Source organism: Panicum virgatum, chromosome 3K (genome assembly GCF_016808335.1).
Source record: "Panicum virgatum strain AP13 chromosome 3K, P.virgatum_v5, whole genome shotgun sequence".
NCBI classification, from domain to species: Eukaryota; Viridiplantae; Streptophyta; class Magnoliopsida; order Poales; family Poaceae; genus Panicum; species Panicum virgatum.
This window is the reverse complement of record NC_053138.1, coordinates 18850858-18873764: the sequence shown is the minus strand read 5'-3', so window position 1 is coordinate 18873764 and position 22907 is coordinate 18850858. Positions and strand designations below refer to the sequence as shown.

General features: G+C 45.9%; 2 protein-coding genes across 4 annotated transcripts; both read left to right on the top strand.

Moving 5' to 3' along the window:
- Positions 1-11949: 11949 nt before the first annotated feature.
- LOC120701287 lies at positions 11950-12953 on the top strand. Its single transcript, XM_039985401.1, has one exon. The coding sequence runs from the start codon at positions 12194-12196 to the stop codon at positions 12656-12658; it is 465 nt and encodes a 154-aa protein (XP_039841335.1). The 5' UTR covers positions 11950-12193; the 3' UTR covers positions 12659-12953.
- A 700-nt stretch (positions 12954-13653) lies between these two features.
- On the top strand, positions 13654-20668 carry LOC120698103 (homeobox protein HOX1A-like). 3 transcript variants are annotated; one of them, XM_039981590.1, is made up of 9 exons: positions 13654-13789; positions 15854-16426; positions 16870-17035; positions 17142-17265; positions 17346-17458; positions 17550-18161; positions 19028-19252; positions 19360-19449; positions 19542-20668. In XM_039981590.1, the coding sequence occupies exons 2-9, from the start codon at positions 15966-15968 to the stop codon at positions 19911-19913; spliced, it is 2163 nt and encodes a 720-aa protein (XP_039837524.1). In that variant the 5' UTR covers positions 13654-13789; positions 15854-15965; the 3' UTR covers positions 19914-20668. The 3 variants fall into 3 exon arrangements, with proteins under 3 accessions (XP_039837524.1, XP_039837525.1, XP_039837526.1); XM_039981591.1 differs by lacking the exon at positions 13654-13789 and adding an exon at positions 14060-15587; XM_039981592.1 differs by lacking the exon at positions 13654-13789 and having other exon boundaries at positions 16252-16426; positions 16863-17035.
- Positions 20669-22907: the final 2239 nt, after the last annotated feature.

The window sequence follows — 22907 nt, the reverse complement described above, 5'->3', positions numbered from 1 at the left end:
CCCGTTAGAGAAAGGTCAGGTCTAGAAGAGGACTGGAAGGCAGAGGATAGACTCATCCTAAATAGAAGAGCTATACAGCATACAGTGGACGTAGGGTATTACGCTCCGGCGGCCCGAACCACTCTAAATCCTCGTGTGTTCTTGTGTTCTTGCCCCCAAGCTAGATAGGCCTAATCGCTTAGCGCAATCCCAAGTACACCCTCTTTGGGATTAGGCGGGTGCGTTCCACCACCCGGCTGTGGTTTGCTACACCACGACAGCAGCGCTTACGCAATCTCGAGGAGGCAGAAACAAGGTACCTCGACGTGCTAAGGAAAGCGTGTCCGGATCTCGCGGAGTAAGTCAGGCACCCGCGAAGGGTGGAAAGTCACCCTCCAAGGAGGGAGTGGCGCCCCCAAGCAGCCAAGAGCTGATGAAAAGATATCGGCTGATGTGAATATGGTGTTCGTGCTCCTGTCGGAGTTTCGGGCGCCCCAACCGGAGGAATTGGCCGTCGCGTGGCTGGATCTTGGACCACAGCCTATCATCTTCGAGAAGCCCAAGTAGAAAAGCTGTTGTGATACCCTAGGTGTCAGCACAATAAAACTACATTTATTTCTTGTGCTTCATGTGTGAATTTGTTTGAGCAAGGGCTTATTTTAAAACTTTAAGGACCTTTGTGTAATTATGAATTGTTCCAAGGTCAACTTTATAGTTTTATTTGAATAGGATGTGTGATTATAGCTTTTGTGGAGGGTTTATTTGCAAAATATAGTGTAATCATTACTTGGCAGGGAATCTTTCATTTCAGCCTAGATTTAAGGTGGTTCTGCCACAGCTACAAGCACCTGAAGGGATTATATCTCAAGGGCCTCATCGACGGCAAGCCTGTGAACAGGATGTTGGTAGACACTGGCGCCGCGGTCAATCTAATGCCATACTCAGTACTGCGCCGATTGGGTTGTTCTGCTACTGATCTTATCAAGACCAACGTGATGATCAATGATTTCAATGGCCAGCCGTCGGAGGCACAGGGCGTCCTCAATGTGGAGTTGACAGTTGGCCGCAAGACCGTCCCAACCTCGTTCTTCATCGTCAACAGTAAGAGTACGTACACAGTGCTGCTTGGGAGGGATTGGATTCACGCCAATTGTTGTGTTCCTTCCACGATGCACCAGTGTTTGGTCCAATGGGATGGCGATGAAGTGGAGGTGGTCCGTGCAGATGACTCCAGCGAGGTTTTGCTCATAGACATGAACGCCTGGAATGCGGAAGGGCAAGAGCCGATCTCAGGGATCGCGCTGGAAGACTGTGATCGGATCGAAGTGACAAAAAACTGATTGAGGCTGGTCTTATCCACTGGCCTCACAGAATAAATACATCCTGGTACGCTACGGAGCCTAGCAGGTTTAGAGAGGCCGGTCCCAGCGACCGACCCCAAAAAATAGACAATTCTTGTTTAGAGTCGAAACTGTTACATTGCGGACAGACTTTAGCCTGCTCTGGCAGTTGGTTAGTTAATGAGCATTCAGTTTCGAGGGGTAATATAGAGACGGCCGGCCTGTGCAGTCGGCCGAAAATTTTCTTTTATCATCTCCCTGTGTTTGCTGTCGACGTGGCAGATGATGACGAGTCGCCTGCGTCCACAGTCGATTTTACAGGCGATGGCAAGTTGGGGTACGGGTTTACATCAACTGACGATTTGGAGGAAGTTGATATCGGTCCCGGGGATAAGCCGCGACCAACATTTATCAGCAAGAAGCTAGACCCGAGCCTGCGTGAGCCGATGATAGCACTGTTGAGGGAATACCGGGATTGTTTCGCGTGGGATTATACTGAAATGCCTGGTCTAGATAGAAGCATCATCGAACATCGGCTCCCGCTTAAGAAAGGATTTCGGCCATTTCAACAACGAGCAAGGCAGATGAAGGCTGAAGTCCTGGAGGAGGTCAAGAAAGAGGTGCAAAAGGTGTTGGACGCAGGGTTCATCAGGCCATGTAGGCATGCAGAATGGATCTCCAGTGTGGTCCCTGTACAGAAGAAGGATGGACGATGGAGAGTCTGCATGGATTTCATAGACCTCAACAGAGCGACGCCAAAGGACGAATATTCAATGCCCGTGGCAGAAACATTGATCAACGCCACTGCCAGTCACAAAATACTGAGCTTTATGGATGGTAACGCCGGCTACAACCAGGTCTTCATGGTCCTAGAGGATATAAGCAAGACCGCGTTCAGAGTACCAGGCGCGGTCGGCTTGTTCGAGTACTTGGTTATGACCTTTGGATTGAAAAATGCCGGCGCAACGTATCAACGCGCCAACAATTACATTTTTCATGATCTCATCGGCAAGCTGGTAGAAATCTACATTGATGATGTCGTGGTCAAGTCCACATCGGCTGGGGGCATCTGGAAGATTTGCGTAAGGTTTTGGAGCGGACTCGGAAGTTTGGGATCAAAATGAACCCGAAGAAATGTGCCTTTGGCATATCGGCTAGTCAGTTCTTAGGATTCCTGGTACATGAGCGAGGAATCGAGATCGGCTTGAAGAGTCAAGAAGCGGTAAAGACAGTGAAGCCGCCTACTACGAAGAAGAAGTTACAAAAGCTCATCGGCAAAATCAACTTTGTCAGACGATTTATCTCCAATCTGTCTGGGCGTATCGATCCGTTCATGGGTCTGGTGAAGATCAAGTCCGAGGATGAGTTTCACTGGGGGGCAGAACAGCAGCAGGCTCTTGATGAAATCAAGGAATATTTGTCGAAGCCTCCAGTTCCGCCTCAACAGGACAAGCCTTTCTACGTATACCTATCCGTGGGTGACACTTCCATCGCCTCGGTTCTGATTCAGAAACATGACGATCAGGAGAGGGTTGTCTTCTACCTCTGCAGGCGCATGTTGGACGCCGAGACCAGGTATCCTGAGATTGAAAAGCTTTGTCTTTGTTTATTCTTTACATGTACAAAGCTTCGACATATTTTGCTCTCGGCGGAAACGATCGTCATATGTAAATCGGATGTCATCAAGCATATGCTGTCGGCTCTAAAAGGCCGACTAGAAAAATGGATGTTTGCGTTGTCAGAATTCGATATCCGATATCAACCTGCAAAGGCAATCAAGGGACAGGCACTGGCGGATCTCATTGCAGACAGGGTCAATACTGATGTGTCTGCACTTTTTGTACGTGCCTGGGCCATGTTTTTCGACGGATCGGCTTGTGATGATGGGTGCGGCGTAGGAATTCTTTTGGTATCGCCTCGTGGGGCGACTTATTCTTTTTCCATCAAGATGGCTACTCCATGCACCAATAATTTAGTAGAGTATGAGGCCATTCGCAAGGGGATGGAATTACTCCTGGAAGCTGGTGCAGAAGCAGTGTAAATATTTGGGGATTCGAAACTGGTGATTTCTCAGCTCACGGAAGAATATAAATGTGAGAGCGAGCCTCTTTTTCCGATATGGATGCAGTGCCGTGAGTTGATGTCACAATTCAGGTACATTAATTTCCACTGGATACGAAGGACTTTGAACAGTGAAGCCAATGACTTGCCACATATGGCTTTCGGATACAAGGAAACAGCCGATGGGGTCGATGTAGAGATTCAGTTTCTAGAACCTGGAGACTGGAGAGCCGATATCTTCAATTATTTGAAGGATTCGGCTCGGGGGGGCACCCAGAAGGATAAGACTCAAAGCTATGAAGTATGTTTTGATAGGGAACGACATGTTCTACAGGACTTTGGAAGGACTGCTGTTTAAATGTTTGGGGCCTTCGGAGTTAAATCGGCTCTTGCATGAGGTTCATGAAGGAGCCTGCGGTACTCATCAATCGGCTCATAAGATGAAATGGCTGATTAGACGATCGGGATATTACTGGCCTACCATGCTTGAGGATTGCTTTAAATATTACAAGGGATGTCAGGCAAGTCAGAGATTCGGCAAGATTCAGATGTTGTCGGCATCAGTAATGAATCCTATCATTAAGTCATGGCCGTTCAGGGGTTGGGCCATGGATATGATTGGCCAGATTAACCCGCCATCTAGCAAAGGTCACCAATGGGTGTTAGGTGTCACGGATTATTTCACAAAATGGGTGGAGGCGGTACCCATGAGGCCGGTGGCATCGAAAGATGTGATCAGTTTCGTTAAAGAGCACATCATTCATAGGTTTGGGATTCCTCAGACCATTACGACCGATGGAGGATCGGTCTTTATATCGGACGAATTTAGAAAGTTTGCTGATGGCACGGGGTTCAAGCTGATCAGATCATCCCCGTATTATGCCCAGGCTAATGGACAGGCTGAAGCATCCAACCAGAGCCTTATCAAGCTGATCAAAAGGAAGATCGATGAATATCCTAGGCGCTGGCATGAGGTGTTGTCAGAGGCTTTGTGGGCATATCGTATTTCATGTCACGGATCCATCAAGACGTCACCATACCATCTGGTCTACGATCAAGATGCTGTGTTGCCATGGAAAATCATGGCCGGATCGAGGCGTGTTGAGTTCCAGAATGATCTGTCGACTGAGGAGTATGCAGCCTTGATGAGCGACAATGTGGAGGATCTCACATAGCTAAGACTTCGGTCACCTGAGAAGATCAAGGAAAACAAGGCCAAAGTCGCTCGTGCATACAACAAAAAGGTCAAGCCAAAAGATTTCCAGGTTGGAGACTTGGTTTGGGAGGCAGTGCTACCATTGGGAACTAAAGATAGGAAGTATGGTAAATGGTCTCCAACTTGGCATGGGCCGCACAAGGTTGATCAGGTCCTACCTGGAAATGCGTACATGCTTGAAGAATTGGACGGTGTCAAGTTTCCTGTAGCCGTCAATGGCCAACACCTCAAGAAATATTTCCCGAGCATGTGGGAAGGCGAATAACAAGAGCCGATGAAATCCATCTGGCTGTATTATAAAAGGCCAACACATTGAGTTGAAATCCATCACCTCCAGGAACAGTGTGGGGAGCTGATATGTTGCCATAGCCTCAAGGGACAGTGAGGAAAGCCGATGTGTTGCCATCACCTCCAGCATATAAAAAAAGAGCAGGATCTATTCTATCGATCAATTGTTGAGAGCATCGGGAAGCTACAGGAGATCACCAACAAATTGCCGATGCCGCCAACACTGCTGATACCGGTATGACGAGCAAACTTTATTTCTTACTACAAAATACTTGGGAATTTTGAATTTAAATAGCTTAGCTCCTCAGTGATGCTAAATTGCTACCAGAGCCATATATACACATTTAAAACATTTATACATATGCTGCTTGTGTTTGCATTGAGCATTGTCAAATTCTTTGTGATCCTTGTGAGATTCGCTTCATATTTTTAAGATCAAGATCACGTACACTCCATGTACTCAACCACTCATATGCTGACTTCTACACTAGAAGTTACGCAAGTATATGCCTTCCATCCATAAAAATGCTCCATTCCTTTTTTGACAGAACTCTTTATATTCATCATGTAGAAAGATTTGGGCTATGTAAAAAAAGAAGAAGAAAAAAATATAAATGTCCGTGCCCCCAAAAAACATGAGAAGAAAAAAAAGGAGAAAGAAAAATGAAAGACAGCTCATATCTCAGCAAAAGATAAAAGGGAGAGTTCTGCAAAAGGGGATGCGAGTTACAGCCACAAAAATTCCACACACATTCACATCTTGATCTGATTGTATGACTTGCTTTCTCTATTGGATCCGGTTTTTGACTTTGCAACATGTGCGGCCCGAGTATGCTACATCTTCATTCCCTACCCTGAACTCCACAAAAAGCCATACTAGAGATAGGGAGAAAGGAGGCAATATAATGCTTTGGTGAGGAATCATACACATTGAGCGATTTGAGAGAATCATTTGAGGAGCAAAGTTGTTTTCTGTTCAAAAGATCCAAATTATTTAGCAGGAGGAGTAAAGTCGATTTGTCTCTTTGCGTCGGCTATCAGTAAAGCATCAGCTATCAGAAGAGCAGCATCAGAAGAACCGAGGCACTGAGTCCACCATGCAGATTGAGGCGTCGACTATACAAAGTTTCAAAGCATTCATACTTTGAAACTTGGGGGGCATGTGTTATCGCCATAAATTAACAGGGTTAATTAATGGGCCGCGAGCAAGTTGGGCTTAAAGCAAGAATTAAAGAAGGCTTGTGAATCGGCTACTGCGTGAGTGTTTGGGCCATGTGGGCCATGCATCTTTAGATTTAGTTCAGTTTGGATTAGAGATAGAGTCCGATTTGGACACATTGGTTTAGATTGTTTTCTAAGTCTCCGGACTATAAATATGTACCCTATGATATTCGTAAAGGAAGGGAGAACGTCATCACGTTTTGCAAACAACAACTCTCGGCGCACCGCCACCCCTAATTCTAGGGTTTCGTCCAAGTAAGCGCCATGCTGTCCTGATCGCTTCTTGCGATCAAGGCAGCGTAGTTCTTGCTTTTACCTTGGTATTACTCGTACTGAAGCGTTTTTTATGGCGAGTAGTGCTAGTTATCATGATTTTCGTAGCATGATTTTAGTAGATTCATCATGCTTTTGTTGCTTATCATCTACGAACATCATGTCATCTCTGCACGATCATATTTTAATCTTATACTAATTCTCGTTGCATGGAATTAGTCGCGTAGAGATGACACTCCGCTCCTTTTTTTATCTAGTAGATCTAATCTATTATTGTTAGTTCTTATACTTAAGAATTGGCGTAATATCTGCTAGTTTAGGCCTTGCAAACAAGTTGGACGATCCGACGACGTATTAGATGCTTTGCCTTGATCTTAATAGGGATTGATCCGGGAATCGGCTTTCGCTTGTTCTTAGGCCTCTTTTATGGTCAAGGTTCGGTTATCTTTTACGCTCGTTAGGCCTAACTGCGTGTAGGATGTTCTGATCTAGCAGTGAAGCTTTTACCGTCGTGGATTAGATTAGCTAGATTTAATTGAAGCAATTTTTGCAGTTATTTGCTTTATCCATTACCATCTGGATATGCAGATCCAATCTGACACCGGGACTCGATCGGCTCTTTAAAGCCGATGCAAGAGTCGTCCCGGGGAGCCGACAATGACTCGGACTAATATTTACACGTGTCTGTGCTTGTAGTCAAATCGTCAAAGGCACGTTCGCACCCTCCCGATCGGATATAGATCAGGTGGCACGCCCTGCATCTCCGGAAGCGACGGCGTGTGCCAGGATCTGGGCCGTTGACCGAGGTACCGGTGCCAGCCAGCGCCCCGGGAGCCTCCCGGCTCCTCGTGTTGTCTGTCACTACTTGCCGGTGGGTTTTGACCGACAACACCTACCCAACTGAACACTTGAACAGGCCTGAAGAGAATCGCAGAAGGAGTCGTTGGAGTCTTGGAGATGCCTGACAATGATGTTAGGTACACGCATATGTGTCATTTCCAGGTCTTGCAAATTAGGGTACAGTTCCTACTGTATATGAACAGAACAGGAGGATTTGTGCATTCAGCAAAATCCTCCAATACGAAGATTTTCTTTGCTACCGTAGCTTTGTCTGTGAGAGAGATAATATTTAGAACCCTGGATCAGTATACAATCATACATACATCTCAATAAGAAAATCGAGTAGAGCCTGGTCATACAATCGTGGATCGGCCTGACGACCCCTCTAATTAACAGGTAGTCAAGCTAGACTAATAGATAACGGATTCATGGCATCTTCAATGGCGTGACTTATCGATATATTATATTACTCCCTCCATTTCAAATTATATTTTGTTTGTCTTTTTTGACTATAAATTTGATTACTCGTCTTATTAAAAAAATTATACAAGCATAGTTAAATTTAAATCATTCTTGAAAAAATTTTATTGACAAAGCAAACCAAAAAAGTGATATTTTGCACAATTTTTTAAATAATAAGATGAGTAGTCAAATTTATAGGGTCAAAAAAGTAATGAATCATAATTTGGAACAGAGAGAGTAATCACTATTGGCTAGCTCTTCAACCGATGCCATTTCTGCTACTGTTTTCCGAATTTGGTTGTCAACGACACTCTCTTCCCTTTCCTTCCTCGGTATAATAATGCTGGCGTATACTAGTTTATGATATATTTTCTTCATTCCTTTTTTATAGACTTATTTCACCTTGTCAGAGTGATAAAAAAGGATCATGCTTACCATCCAGTTAGTGTACTCCTCGTTAGTTTTTTCTGTAGGTACTCTTCGTTAGTGGAAAGGATTTTCGACGAGAACTCTCATTATTCTGCATGGGAACCGAAACGTCTGTGCATGTCAGACTTGAGACGATAACTCATACAGAACTAGTAAAAGAGAAATTTTTAAAAATAGTTCTATCAAAAGAGAAACAAGCAAGAGAGAGAGTACTAGCTAGCTGGAGATGTCTTCATCGGAGACATACTGCACAAGGCACCAGAGTACCGGTACTCCTCAGCCAGAGTCCATACTACCAGTACTCGGTATTTAATTAAAGTCGGCCAGTAACCTGCAAATCTGACCGGTCTTATCTTTGTACAAGTGCCGTACACGTTGTTAGCTAACCTTATTCATCAGAATGCATGAGCACCAAACAATGACTGGGCTGCAGCGTGTTCATCAAGATATCGCAGCCACAATTCAACAAGTTAAATTTCTCCATCATGGCCTTACACACTATATATGAAATCATCATCATCAACATCACCCGTCTAGAACAAGTTGTCTCTGGCTAATTATTATAACTAGCAAGGTGGCCCGCGCAAATAGCGCAGGAATCTAGCTTTGTACTAATATTTAATATCTTTTATTTAACATGAAAAATAAATTTTATTTTGTTGCTTGCGGGACCAAGTAAATTTGTAGGCCATCGAAGTTATATCACCAAGGTAAATCAAGGCTAGGGTAAGGATAATCAAGGCCGTTAAGTACTATAAAATTCAGTGGTATTTATTTTTTGTTTTTTCAACTAACATGATAACTTCTAAACCCTCTTAATATTTAAAATATTTATATTTATTTGTTGTACTCAACGAAGGTCTCATCCACATGCTCTATTTTTATCAAATGTTGTAAAAACATAGATATTTTAGGATTTCAAATTTTTCTCATCACTAAACCACCATCTGTAACCCTTGTGTGTGAAGCTTCTCTCATCCTTGTTCTCTCTCATCCTCTTACACTGTAGCCCACCGAGATCCCATGGCCTTCAGACCCTTCCTCTCCTCCTCTGGCATCTCGCCGGTGGTGAGAGGAAGGTGGGCCGGTCCTCTTCTCCTAGTATATATATTATGGTATAATATCTATAGTCTGTTGTGTCCGGATGGACGCTCGAGGGCCGCGCCACCACTCTCCTGCTGTTGTGGCCATTGTCGGTGCCGCCGGTGTCCTCGTCGCCATCTCTATTGTGGTGGCTACAGGGCAAACCCGAATATTCCCCCCTTCCTCTTCTTCTTCCATTTGCTCCGCCCGACAAAATTTTCTCCACTTCGTCTCCTCCTCTGGTGTCTCACTGGTGGTGAGAGGAAGGTGGGACAATCCCCTTCTCCTATCGGCGGCCAAGCCGCCGCTCCTTTGCTGTTGTAGCCATTGTTGGTGCTCCCGGCGTCCTCGTCCGTCACCTTCTTCATTATAGTGGTTGCAGGGTTCCTCGCTCCCTCTTCTTCTTTTTTCTCCACCTGACCAAATCTCCTCCACTTCATTTGTTTTCCTAGTCCCGTGGTTCGGCTCCTCCACTTCCTTCTCCTTCCTCCTTCCTCGTTACTTCCTCCTCTTGCTTCTAAGTTTCTAACTGAATCTGCTTAATTATTTTAGTTTTTATTTTTATTAGAGTCACGGTAGATCTGCTTGCTCATGCTGTGGATTTGCTTATATGCATCGCATGAGTGAATTGGTGAGGTCGTTGCTTACTGATTTTGGCTGTGATTCTGGTTTGCTTCAACTCTTCCTCCGTTGCCTTTTCTATTAAGCAGCTTTGAGCTTTTTCTCTTCAGGTCCCCTTAGATCTCTGTCATTTGTTGTGTTGCAAGCCTTCCACCAAATTTGAGGAATCTGCTTTGCCGCTTTCATCTGTATCCTTGGGTCGAAGGTACGGTGTTGGTTTTCATCAACGGGGTCTTCTGGGCCCCTTTGGATGTTGGTACCTCTTGTGGCCTTCACCGGCGAGCTTCACGGCAGTGACAATGGTATTTTGCAGCTTGCGCGTGAATTCAACGAGGTCGTGCTTCTATGATGCAATTAGGTGTTCGTCTGTGTCTGACCGTTTGACTTGGTTTGTAATTGGCTCCTCTTTTCTATAATACTACGACTTCTATAATATATGTTATATTTTTAAAAAAATAGCATAATATAGTCAATCACATCTTCATCAATTTCTTGTCACTATCTGATGAGGTTGCGGCAGGACCTATATGACGTCTACCGCTTATGCTTCCCTTGACAACTAATTATGTATTGCAACAATAAGTGTTCTCTAATCCATAATTTTTATGGAGTTTTTTATTAAATGCAAATCAATAGCTCATCATAAATTTATCTATTTACTAATCGTACCTGGCATGGAGCCCTTAATCATATTCTAATTTTTTAAATCTTTTTATTACAAAATTAGCTATTTATAATTGTATTCGATATGGACTCTAGAATTTCATTACTTTTCTAATTCCAAATTTATATGTTTATTAATCGTACTTAATATAGACTTTTTGGGCATATCCTAATTTTTCTTAATTTTCTTATTCCAAAATAAGTCATTTGTTAATTATGTTTGATACAGACTCTTGAGTTAGTCTAGACTATTACATCTTTGTGAAATCCAACAGTGTAAATTTTTCTCTTTTTTAATTGACATCTTTAATGTGGTGGCTTATTTTATCACTCTCTTATTTGAGCATTCAAGCCGTTACTTAGCGATGTTCATTCTAAGCCTTTATAATCTCGGAGTTTGCGCCGTTTTGAGATTGTTTTTGTTTTTGGTGGAATACCAAGCACTCAGGACATGTGACGTTCTTACTCCTTAGCAATTATTTGGCTTGGCCCTCACATAGCCGTGCGATGCGTGGTTACCAGATGAGACTGAAGCTTCAAGAAGCGATATGATACAGAAAGGCTGCAATAACATATCAATCTGCTAGTAGTGACTGCATACCAGATTTTTTTTATTTCCCCTTCCTACGTAATATATTTCTCTTTTGAGAGGAAGGCACGACTTACCTTCTATGAAAAAGTATACTCGTTTCCTAACAAAACTTCTAATTCTATTATAGAATTAATTATAGAGTTGTATCTAGATACAACTCTTTATATCAACCGATCTATTTATCTTCCATATTTTATTTCTGAATTTAATTACTATAATTGTATTTGGTACAAATTCATTGATGATTATTGTAGACCGTTAGATCTTCATAAAATCCAATGGTCTAAATCCTTCTCCTTTTTAGATTTTTAGATTAACATGAAAATTTCTAAGTCCACTCGGCGAATGTGGTGGCTTCTTTTAACACTTCTTTATTAATATAATAGATAGATAGATTACATCCAGTAGGATCGGAGCGTGCCCCTCCTCCTGTTTCCCTTAGAAAAAAAAAGTTCTCTCTGTCTAATTGCCTACCAAACCTCGTTGTTCCCTACGGAGTCAGGATCGTTTGCATTACATTTGGCACGCGAATGCAATGCAATTCAAGCCCAAGGTAAAATGCTGGTTTTCCATCTGTGAGAGTGAGACCGTCTCCCACACTCGTGTGCTCCGACTGCACCTGCACAAGTCATCAAATAGATCTTGTCATTCAGAAAACCTGCGTGACGTTTTCAAATGTTTCTCTCCGGGTTTGTTTTTTTTTTCTTCTGAAACAGGACGCGTGCAGTACAAATGTCGCCGCATGCTGACACGAGGACGCCTCCAGTGCGCACGAGCGCAGCGTGTGCCGGTCAGGAAGCTCGGCTAGCCCTCGGAACAGTAGTAACTTGCAGCGGGCGCCGGCCTGAAGCCCTGGCGCCGTTACGAATTCAGGAGCCCGAGAAACCTTCCGCGCGCGCCGCCTCTGGTCGGCCGTTCGATGCCCAGCGCGCAGCCTAGCAGCCGTCCGCGCACGCCGCCCGGCGCCCGGGTGACGCCATTGTTACTCCCTCGTGTGCTCACTGTCGCATCACACCTTCCCCTATATATGCGCACGTCGCTGCGCGACGATCAGATCATCCACACACGCAAAGCGGCGACCCAAGAACGGCCGACGGCGTCGATCGATCGCCGCGTGCGGATCCGATGTGCTTAGCTCCGGCGGCGGCCTTGGAGATGGAGGAGCTCGAGCTCCAGGAAGCCGACGTGCTGTGGCCGGACCACGACGACGATCACCAGGACCAGTGCCACTGCCACGGCCGGCCGCACCAGCAGCTCGAGGCGGCGGCGGCGGGCAAGCAGCAGCACCAGGGCGCCGCCGGCAACGCGCGTCGTCGTCGCGCAGGCGGCTCGTCGGCGCCCGTGGGCATCCGCGCGGGGACGACCGGCACCGGCGGCCCGCCGCCGTGGGCCCGGAGCTGCTACGACAGCGAGGAGCCCGCGGCGGCGGCGTTCGTGCCGCCCCACGTGGTGCTGGCGGCGAGGCGGCGGTGCCCGGAGCGGCGGGCGGCCTCGTCCGTGTGCGTGGGGCAGGGGCGCACGCTCAAGGGCCGCGACCTCCAGTCCCTGCGCACCGCCGTGCTCCGCATGACCGGATTCCTCGAGACCTGACGATGAGCTGCCTACACGCCGCGCGTGCATGCGTCGTCGTCTGTCCTCCGGCGAGGATCCCCGTACCGAGCGGCAGCCGGGTCATCATCAGTAGCTAATTAAGCTAGCCGAGCCGAACAATTTTGCATTTCAAATAGGCCATTATTTGATTTCCGAATTCCCAGAGAGAGAGAGAGGCGTGTTTTTCAGTTCAAACGGAGTACTAGATTCCCAAAATTGCAGCGTGTGAGTGCGCGTGCATGCATGTGTAATGTTTGGGAGAAACATCGATAATAAATTCGAGATTAGGTTTCTAGACACACGCCGATCTAGAAGTTTGAGCGATCGAGTTTGGTCGACAGAGACGTTCTTGTCGCGTTTGGACTTTCGTGGACGGGTTTGTCAGCATCTATGGGTCGATGGAGCAGCGATGGATGCCGATCGCTCACCCAAGTGGCCGTTCACTCCCTCGACGGCGACGGCACCGAACAGTCCGAGGAGCGTCACATCGGACACAGAAGCTTTGCGGTTTGGAACGGAGCCGAACCAAAAGAACAAATAACAAAAGACGATGTCCGTATCTGGAATTCCCGTAGGAAGCCGAAGAAAAAGGCCTTGCCACCATGTGTACATTGCTGCGTTTTTGTACGAGTGACCTATCGCACGTTACGTGTGCCTGTGGGGATTGTACGCGTATGAGTAGGTGTACCCGCCGTAGCTTTCGAAGATGGCGAAAATTTTGTCATAATATAATTTAGAGAGAGAGAGAGAGAGAGAGAGAAACTTCGTCAGACTCTGTTTTTTTTTTTTTTTGAGAGGGTCAGACTCTGCTGATACATGGCTGCCACTCATTCGGCGTTTCGGCCCATTCCGGCGGCTCGGCAGGCCGATTCGGCCCGATAGACTAGCCAAATGCTGAGCGCCCAGATTGGCACGCGAGCCCACCTTGCCTTCTTCGGCGGCTGAGGGCCGAGCGGGCGCGGCGCACGCCTTTTTATTCCGCCCGCCGCATCGCTCACGGCTCACGCCGTCCCCGTCCCCGTCCCCGTCCCCGCCCCCGCGCGCCCGCCCCTCGCGGGAGACGAGACGAGAGCGAGCCTCCGGGCCTGGAACTGGAAGCTTCTTCGCGGCGTTGCGTCGCCAGCTTGCCCGGTGAGTGCCCCGACCCGCATCCGGCCCTCCTCGCCCGGCTCCGCTACCGTCTCCGTCTCCGTCTCCCTCCGCGCTCGCGCGCTTCCCCCCTCTCGCCCCTCCAGCTGCAGTCGAACCCCGACGCTTTGGAGCTCGGATTCGCGCGGCCGCGTCTCGCGATTCGGTCTCTCGGGGCGGCGCGGGGCGGCTCCCTCAGTGGTTCTAGCTGTTCTGCGGAGGGAGCTAGAGGTTGTTGCGTGGGGCGACGTGATTTCGGTCGGGGTTTGGGGGTTTGAGCTCTGTTTCTGCACGAACTCATGGGGGATTTCGGAGTGTGGGGGTCTGCTTGGTGCTCTGGCGTTCGGAGGCGGGTGGTCGCATTGAGGGGGTGTAGTTTCTAGGGTTCCGACGCCTCGTTTGGTCTAGAGATCCGGGCGTATGGTGGAATGTCTCACTTCTGAGCTTGTTGGTTTGGCTGGTTGCCAGGAAATTCACTTGCTAAGCCCACCGCTGGTTGCAATATGCAAATCCCTATTCCCCTTATCCTTTGGGTCGTGGGGCCTTATGAGCTTCCAGCATGAATTTTGTGGATTCAGGGCTTCATGGATAGCTCTGCACGCTGTAGAGGTAGGTGACTACTGGTAGCATATATCCTGGGAATGTATAGGAGCTGAACAATGCAGGTAGATTTGGGGCCAGTTGTCTAGTTGTGGAATTGGCTGACATTTAGAACAAGTGACTATCATGTCCAAATTGTTGCTGCTACGATGATATGTCCAAATCGTTACTAGAATTGCCATGCTGAAGGTAACTCAGTGTGCATAGGAGATCAAGATGGTGTGTAGAATGGATATACAGTGGTCGCTCTGTTTTTTTCCCCCTTTCATATTAGATGCACTTGGAAAATACTATGCTAAAGTTGCCTGCAATAAAAATGGCGGGCACCCAGCATTGCATGGCACATTCAGAAGGAGAGATTGAGAAGTGCATGGTCCACGACACGTGGAAGCAAGAGATGGGCTGCGAGCTGCTTGTTTCTTGGCCCAGTTCGTCAAGCTTTTTAGAGATCTTTTCTGTGTTGTCGTGGAGCGAGACGTGGCATTGGCTTGAGCGTACCTTACTTTTTCTTGCCTTTTATTTTCATTCCTCATATAAATTTACAATATAGAAGTTGGCAATGCATTGTTCTTTTGGAAATATCCGAATAGAACATGCACCTCTTTTTATTTTCGCTTGCTTGGTTTTTTTTTTCTTTATAAGAAAGTTCTTTGTTTGGAATCCAGTTTTTTTTTTACCATCCTTGTTGACATTACAACGATTCTCATCAAAGTACTATACAATTCCTCTTAGATCCTATAACAAGTTGTTGTTTCTAATAAGAAAGTACCAACTGAATTTTGTTTTTCATTTAAGTTTTTGAAAAGGGTTCTTTCTTGTTTGTTCTTATAGGATTCCAGGATTTAGTTCTTTTAGTGTTTGCTTAGCTTTCAAGACGTAGCGCTTCTTTTAGTTATCACGTGGTTCCTTTGTGGCTTTGTCCATAGGCCACCCTGGGTACTCCAGAGACTAACTATACAAGTATAGTATAATTTACTGGAGGTTTGTCGCATGTTCTTAATGCCCATGCATAAGTTAGATAAAAACAAAAATGTATGAGGGGAGTTTATGATCTTGCACTAGTTGAATGATTTAAATATCCAGTAATGTACAGTGCAGCGTAATAAGGTGGCTAGAGAAATCAAAGTGATGCTGCCGCTTTCAGTTTTGATAGAAGAAACGGGTGACTCTGTTGAAAGCTCGACGCATGAAGCAAACACTGGTAAGGGGAGCTAGGGGCCACACGTGTAGCCTCAAGAACAGTTGAGTGCGTTTACCGAGGGCTGTTTGTTGCGTGTAATCACTTAGTAGTGACGGCTGTGCTTGTTTATTTTCAACTAAAATGATCATCGACTCCGTCTAATTTCGAATCATGGGGAGTATTTGAAACCTTGTTCAAACCAGGGTTTTGTAAGACTTTATACTTTAATAGGATACTTGACTCTTGAGTCCACGTATTCATTCTTTGTCTTTATTTATTTGCTGTAGGTTACCAGGTGCTGGTGAATCTGGCTCAGCTATATTTCATTGGCAGGACGATGGTTTTCTGATAGTGCTTTATTTGTTTACTGTAAATTGATGAAATTTTGGTGAACATACTATGGACAAAAATACTCGTTGTCCTGTTGAAGGCAATGGTGAGATTAAACATGCTATGGGCTCTAGTCAAAACCCTGAGGCCGTTGAGAATCATGTTATGTCTACATCTCAAACAGTGCAAAATACCATGGGTATAAGGAAAAATTATAAAAGGGCAGCAAACAGAGGCAAAAAAGGCTTCCAAGAACTAACTGGTCAAACATATACTTTGAGGTCATCTGGTAATAATGTCAGGATGCTTCGCTCCACTTCAAGTTCAAAGACAACACCTACTGAACATGCACAGGCTCCAGTACAACCAGCAGCAAAAATAAGAAAAAGGGGCAGACCCACAAACTCAAACAAAAGTTCGACAGACGAGTTTTCACAAATTCGTAAATGTGTTAGATACATTTTGAATCGAATGAACTATGAACAAAGCCTGATTGAAGCTTATGCTAGTGAAGGCTGGAAAAATCAAAGGTTTGTCACTCTAAATTGTTATTTTGAATTTGAGTTGCTTGTGTGTTATGAATTTTAATGTTTCAAAGGTGTTTACTTGAAGTATTGATTCTTCACTGCCTGTGAGTAGCGAGAGGTACCAAATATAGTCAGGCCAAAATCTTAATATTTACTTGGTAACCAATCACAATAGTGTTATGTGCAACAGAATTAACAAATAGGTTTTACTATCTTGACAGTTTAGTTTGTAAAATACGCCATGATGTGTGCTTGGTTCACTTTAATTTTATATGGCCTATTTGGCTTAGTTGTTGATCAGATGCAATTTTTTGCTCCTTTGAACTTGGCATTTAACTGAAAACATCTTGGGATGTTGCTTCTGCTATGACTTTTCTATAGATTTTGAGTTCATTGAAGTTTCAATTACAATATGAACTAACTGCTGCTTATGAACAAGCATGCAGTTTGGATAAGATAAGACCTGAGAAGGAGCTTGAACGAGCCAAGGCGGAAATTTTGCGATGCAAGCTGAGAATACGGGAAGTCTTCCAGAATCTTGACTCTCTCCTCTCTAAGGGGAAGATTGATGAATCTTTATTTGATTCTGAAGGAGAGATATCTTGTGAAGATGTACGACAGCATGTTATTTTGATTCCATCAGTTTGTCTATATTCTTTGATAATTGTTTCTGTTATGCACAACATTTTAATCAGTGACAATGTTTCCTATACCATAGATTTTTTGTGCCACTTGTGGTTCAAAGGATGTTACGTTGGGTAACGATATCATTCTCTGTGATGGAGCTTGTGACAGAGGGTTCCACCAGAACTGTTTAAATCCTCCTTTGCGGACTGAAGATAGTAATATTCATTTTCCTCTTTCATCGTATCTAAAGTAATTCTTGTTTCTGCATTCATTCATGAGCATCATTCCTTTGTAGTCCCCGAAGGAGATGAAGGTTGGCTTTGCCCTGCATGTGATTGCAAGATAGACTGTATAGACATAATAAATGAACTTCAGGGAAGTGATATCTCTATTGACGACTCTTGGGAGGTAATATATCCCTTATTAGTAACAATTAACTGCCTTGACATCTTGTGAGTTTAAATAACAATTGACCTTAGTACTACATTTATTTTTGCAGAAAGTCTTTCCAGAGGCTGCTGCTTTGGCAAATGGCTCTAAGCAAGATGACGCGTTTGATCTTCCATCAGATGATTCAGAGGACAATGACTTTAACCCCAATATGTCCGAAGAGCATGTGGCTAGCAAGGAAGAAGGATCTTCTGAAGAGGAAGAGGATGAGGATGGGGGATCAGACTCTGACAACTCAAACTTTTTGACCTCTTCTGATTCTGATGGTTCGGGACCTTCGACAATGGACAAAAAGAAGGTCGATGACCTGGGATTACCTTCTGAGGATTCAGAGGATGACGACTATGATCCAGCAGGTCCTGGTTCAGATAATGATTCAGATAAAGATATCCAAAAGAATAAATCAACTTCAGATGAGTCGGACTTCACATCTGACTCTGACGATTTCTGCAAGGAGATTGCAAAATCTTGTGGACATGATGAAGTTTCATCACTTCCATTACCTGATGTTAAGGTGGATGATATTGAAAGAAGCACGGCTCAGGCTAACACAGAAAATTCCAATGATGACCCTATGGAGACTGAAATGGACCAGAGTGTGGTTTTACCAGTTTCAGGGAGACGGCAGACTGAACGGTTGGACTACAAAAAACTATATGATGTATGCCCTCAACCTATATGTGTGCCTGATTTTATAATTTTTTTAGCCTTGAATACCACATGTAGTGTTTTATTTTTCATCCAGTCAAATGCTTTACTTTCTTGCAGGAACTAGACAAATTTGAAAGTTCAATTATAAACTAAGTAGTCGTGGAGACAAACATCATTATTAGATGTGATCTTTGCTTAGACATCTGTGCATATTTTAGTAATTGATAAAATGGTACAACATGTGCTACTGGAGAACACATGCTATGTTACCACAGCTTATGGTGCTACCGTGCTACCAAACACAGTAGCACCGAAACTGTTTCTATGAAACATTTCAAAAAGTTATAGATGAATAGAGCATTAGTATCTGCCATCATGCAAAGTTTGAGGTTGAACAAGAAATTGTGGAAGGAGAAACAAAAAAAAAGAGAAATTGGTACTTGAATAGTTGCGGGTTGCGATCAGCCCTGAACAGTTGCACCCGCAACTATTTAAGGGATGATTTCTCTTTTTTGTTTCTCTTTGCACAAGTTCTTGTTCAACCTTAAACTTTGCATGATGGTAGATACTTTCATGCTCTATCCATCCTTTTTTTTTTACGAAGTCTGCATTCAACGCCGTGATTAGTGAGACACTTCTCATATACTGCTGCATTCAATCTTGATGTTGATTTGTGCGACTAAACTCAGTAACCATTGAGCAACTGTATGTACTATGGTAATGTTGCTTGAGATTATAAATTGTTTGTAGGGGCTACATGCTCTCTTCTTCTTTTTCTTGTTTTTTTATAAGAGGTTACATGCTCTCTTGGGTACATGCTTGCATATGACCTATGCTTTATGATCATGACATTCCTATTCTTGCTGGACTCAAAAGGAGGCTTATGGTGAAGCACCGTCTGATTCTAGTGATGATGAAGAATGGTCTGGGAAAAGCACACCAACAAAAGACAATAAAGAGAGTGAAGCTGATTCTCCTGCAGGAAAAAGCTTGCATCCTGATTCTCTTCATGGTTCAGTTGATAAGAAACATGGAGATCTTAGATCTAATGGCAGCAACAGTGCGACTAGGAAAGGACATTTTGGTCCAGTAATCAATCAGGTACAGTGAAATTTGTTCACGATTCGCCAGGATCAGTTCAACAGAACTTACCATTTTACACAGCTTTACTTCATCGATTAAGTTGATGCTCATCATTTTGCTTGCAGAAGCTACATGAACATTTTAAGACAGATCCATACCCTAGTCGTTCTGTGAAAGAAAGCCTGGCAGAAGAACTAGGGCTAACATTCCAGCAGGTTATTTCCTCATCATCATAGTTTTCTGATTGTATGCTTGTCATGGATATCTTAGCATTGGGTTTAACCCTCACTGTGCATTCCGGTGACAGGTTAGCAAATGGTTTGAAAGTAGGCGTCATTTCACAAGGTTAGCTTCTTCCAGGAAAGGCATCTGTCCAGATAATCATAGACCTGAGAATACAAATAGCCCAGTGGCAGCTAGCACGCAACTTGACAAACCTGAGGGGACGGAGACGGAAAAACCTAATGTATGCAGAAACAAGGATGCTACCATCTCTGGAAAAGTGGGCTCTCCAAAAGTTGGATCAAGAAAGAATCGTGGCAAGAATGCCTCTGGAGGTGATGTTAGAGGGTCAAAAGTTGATTCTGCTGAGGATCAGGTTCCAGGGCTCGACCTTGCAGACAAGGCAAGGCAAAAGGCAATACAGCGGGAAATGACGAAGAAGAAAAATGGCAGATGAAATTTCTAGCCGAAGTCAACAGCCAGAATATGAACTCCCGAAATTTCAAGTCAGGTCGTGATTTTGCTGCAGCACTATGGGCCTTGGAACTTTGGCTTTCTACGGCTTTACATTGGTGGCCATCTTAAAAAACATAGACGATTGCCTGTCAGCTAGCTCTCACTAGATCATGCCAGTCAACTAACAACCACAGCATTCAGTTTTTTGGGGACAATTGGTTCCTGTTCTTCAGCCAATGAGAGCTTCCCTCTGATTTCTGGGGCTCTCGGTAGGGGTCCGTTATCCATCAGATTTATTTGTACTGATTTGTCATTGTAGTAAGGGTTCCGTTGCAAACCCCAAGGTTCCGGAGCTACAGCAGGGTGCTACTGTGATAGGATGGAGAAGATGTGCTGCTGTCATCGCTGTGCCGTGTTGTACCAAACCCTTTTTTTTATAGGATGTAGTATCAAACCTTGGTGTAATCACTGTGTTCGGCAGGCTGGAGCTGGAATGGTGTGATAGAAAAATACTGTTGGGCTGGCTGGAGGCTGGAGCTGGAGCTGGTGGCTGGAGTGGTGTGAGAGTAAAATACTGTTGGCCTGGAGCTGGAGCTGGGACTGTTTCGTTGTTGGTTTTGTACTTGTTTGGCTCCCCTGATAGAACAAGATCGTTGCGCTTTTCATGTAAAACAAATTTCCGGTAACGTCGATCCCGGTCCCGGTCCTTGTTGATGTAGTTTGTTCTCGAGTAGTAGGATGTTACACTTTCTTTGTCGTGCTTTTCCCCTTGCCCCTTTTATTTGCAATCGATTTTCACTTGCAGCGTAAGCTATGTTCGGCTGTTCGCTCCGACGTCTTCTTCCGTTGAACGATGAGCAATATACACTACTGCGCGGGGCATGAGGCAGCACGTGAACTTCGTGTAATAGTTGTAGGACCTGTTTAGATTGCAAGACCTGTAAATGCGACCCCCACCCACGCTGCTGGTATAACCGAGTGGTTTGATCGTGTAAAACCTGTTTCAGGTGATCGGTGCCTAGTAATAGTATTGAGCAGCTAGTAACTTAAACGTTCTCCCTCGGCGGGCTACTGTTGTTTCTTCAACGGACGGTGCCGAGTCCTATTCCACAAACCCCCACCAGTACAGTACCATCCCAAGGCCCGGTCAATTTTGCAACGGAAGAAACACCCCCAATCTCAACGAAAACCCGTCTCTTCTCGACACCGAATCGCTGCATCTCTTAACGCCGGTCGGGCAGCCCTTCACTTCACGCGTTCCGGCGTGCGCCCATCAATGCCCTCCCTGAAGTTCCTCCAAGCACCCGAGACGACGGACTCGCTGCGCAGTTACTACGGGCTGCCGTGCGGATCATCAGATCATCAGCCGACCTGTCGAGCAACGGGCACCGCGTGCAGGTGCAGCGCGTCGCTTTTACTGAGAGCAAGCGCATCGGATCCTTCCGCTGCGTGTCCGATTCGGCGACGAGATGCGGTGTCGCAGTGCGCCGGCGTCCCATGAGCGGCGGCGGTTGGGCGTTGCGAGATCGGGCTCGTAGGGTCGCGGCTAGGAGACGAGCCCGTAGCCATCACCGAGAGGTAGGGCTCCGTCGCGCGCGCATCGGAGGAGCATCGGACCGGTCCGGCGGTCCTCCTGCCTGCGCGTGGTCCGGCCCGGGAATGGGAACGAATCCAAGCGAGTCAGCAGATCCACGGCCGCCGAGCGTGACGTGCGGGCTGCATGGGAGGACCCGAGAAAGCGAAGGATCACAGCAGCAGGTACAGTCTGCAGACTGCGACGCGCCCCTTCTCTGAACTGGTTTGGATGCTACTTCGCTCAACGTTAGTGCTCCCGTCCGGCCGTCCCAAAGAACTGAACGGCCGTGGAAAAACTTTCAGCGACCGGAGAGGAGGAAATACTGGCCATCAGATGAGTCTAGCACTAGCTATGAGCACTGAGCACGAGCTGACGGGCTAGATGTGGGCTGGGGTTGGGAGCTAGCGCCAGCTACTGGGAGTTGAAGTCCGGCCAGGTAGGCTAACCGACACTGTGCAGCTGCTGTCAGAGCGAGGAGCGGGGAGTGAGGCAGTGAGCACACCATCATGGTCAGGGTTAGATGTGGGGATAGTTGGATTTGGTTCCACGATTTGCTTTCTTTCCGGTCTAAAAGATCCTGCTCATATTAGGTATTGCGTGCCTTCAATTTTACCACTACTTGTGTCTTCAAAAAATTTACCGCTACTTCTGGAAACTGCAGCTGCTTAGACAAATCGTAGCCGGCGGCTGGGTACCATTATAAATGTTTGCTCATCGTGAAATATCATTGAAAGATGCAAATGCTACCTAAAAGATCGGCTGCTCAGCACGGGGACGAGGAGCATCAACGGCAGCGGCGCCAAGAAGAGGAAGTGGTTGGAGGAGGTGGCGGCGACACAAGAGAGTGGCCAACTCTAGCCGACGGGGAGAGAAGGTTATTTTGGTCTAAGTTAACACAGCTACATGGAAGATCTAACGTATTGGTAGTTTCGAGCAACGTTTATATTTTTCGATGGTATTTCTCAAGTGCAAACATTTTTAATGATATTTTACGGAAGTCACGATCTTTCGACGCTACTGAACCAATTTTTCCTTCTGGTGAAAGAGCACCTAGGATGCTGTTTGATTTCGACCTCGAGACTGCCCGTGGCCGAAATACTAGCACTGTAGCAGTGCCCCGGCTGCCGGTAGGCCACCGGTGCTAGCAGCTCTAGCTAGCGCACGTCGAGACGAGGGAGGCCCGCGTAGTCGTGTCTTCGCCTGGACTGGAGAAGAAAACCTTGGCGGAACCGACCACGCGCCGTGACCACTCGCTGTGGCCACGAACGGGCGGCAGACAGGAGAGGCAGCGGCGACGCGGTGCGACGCAGCAGCGTTTGACCCGGCCGGTGACTCGTCGCGCCGCGGCAATGATTAACCCCCGCGAAAGCGAAAGCGAGCGCGAGGCCGGCCCCTCCGGTGTCCGGTGCCGGTGGCGAC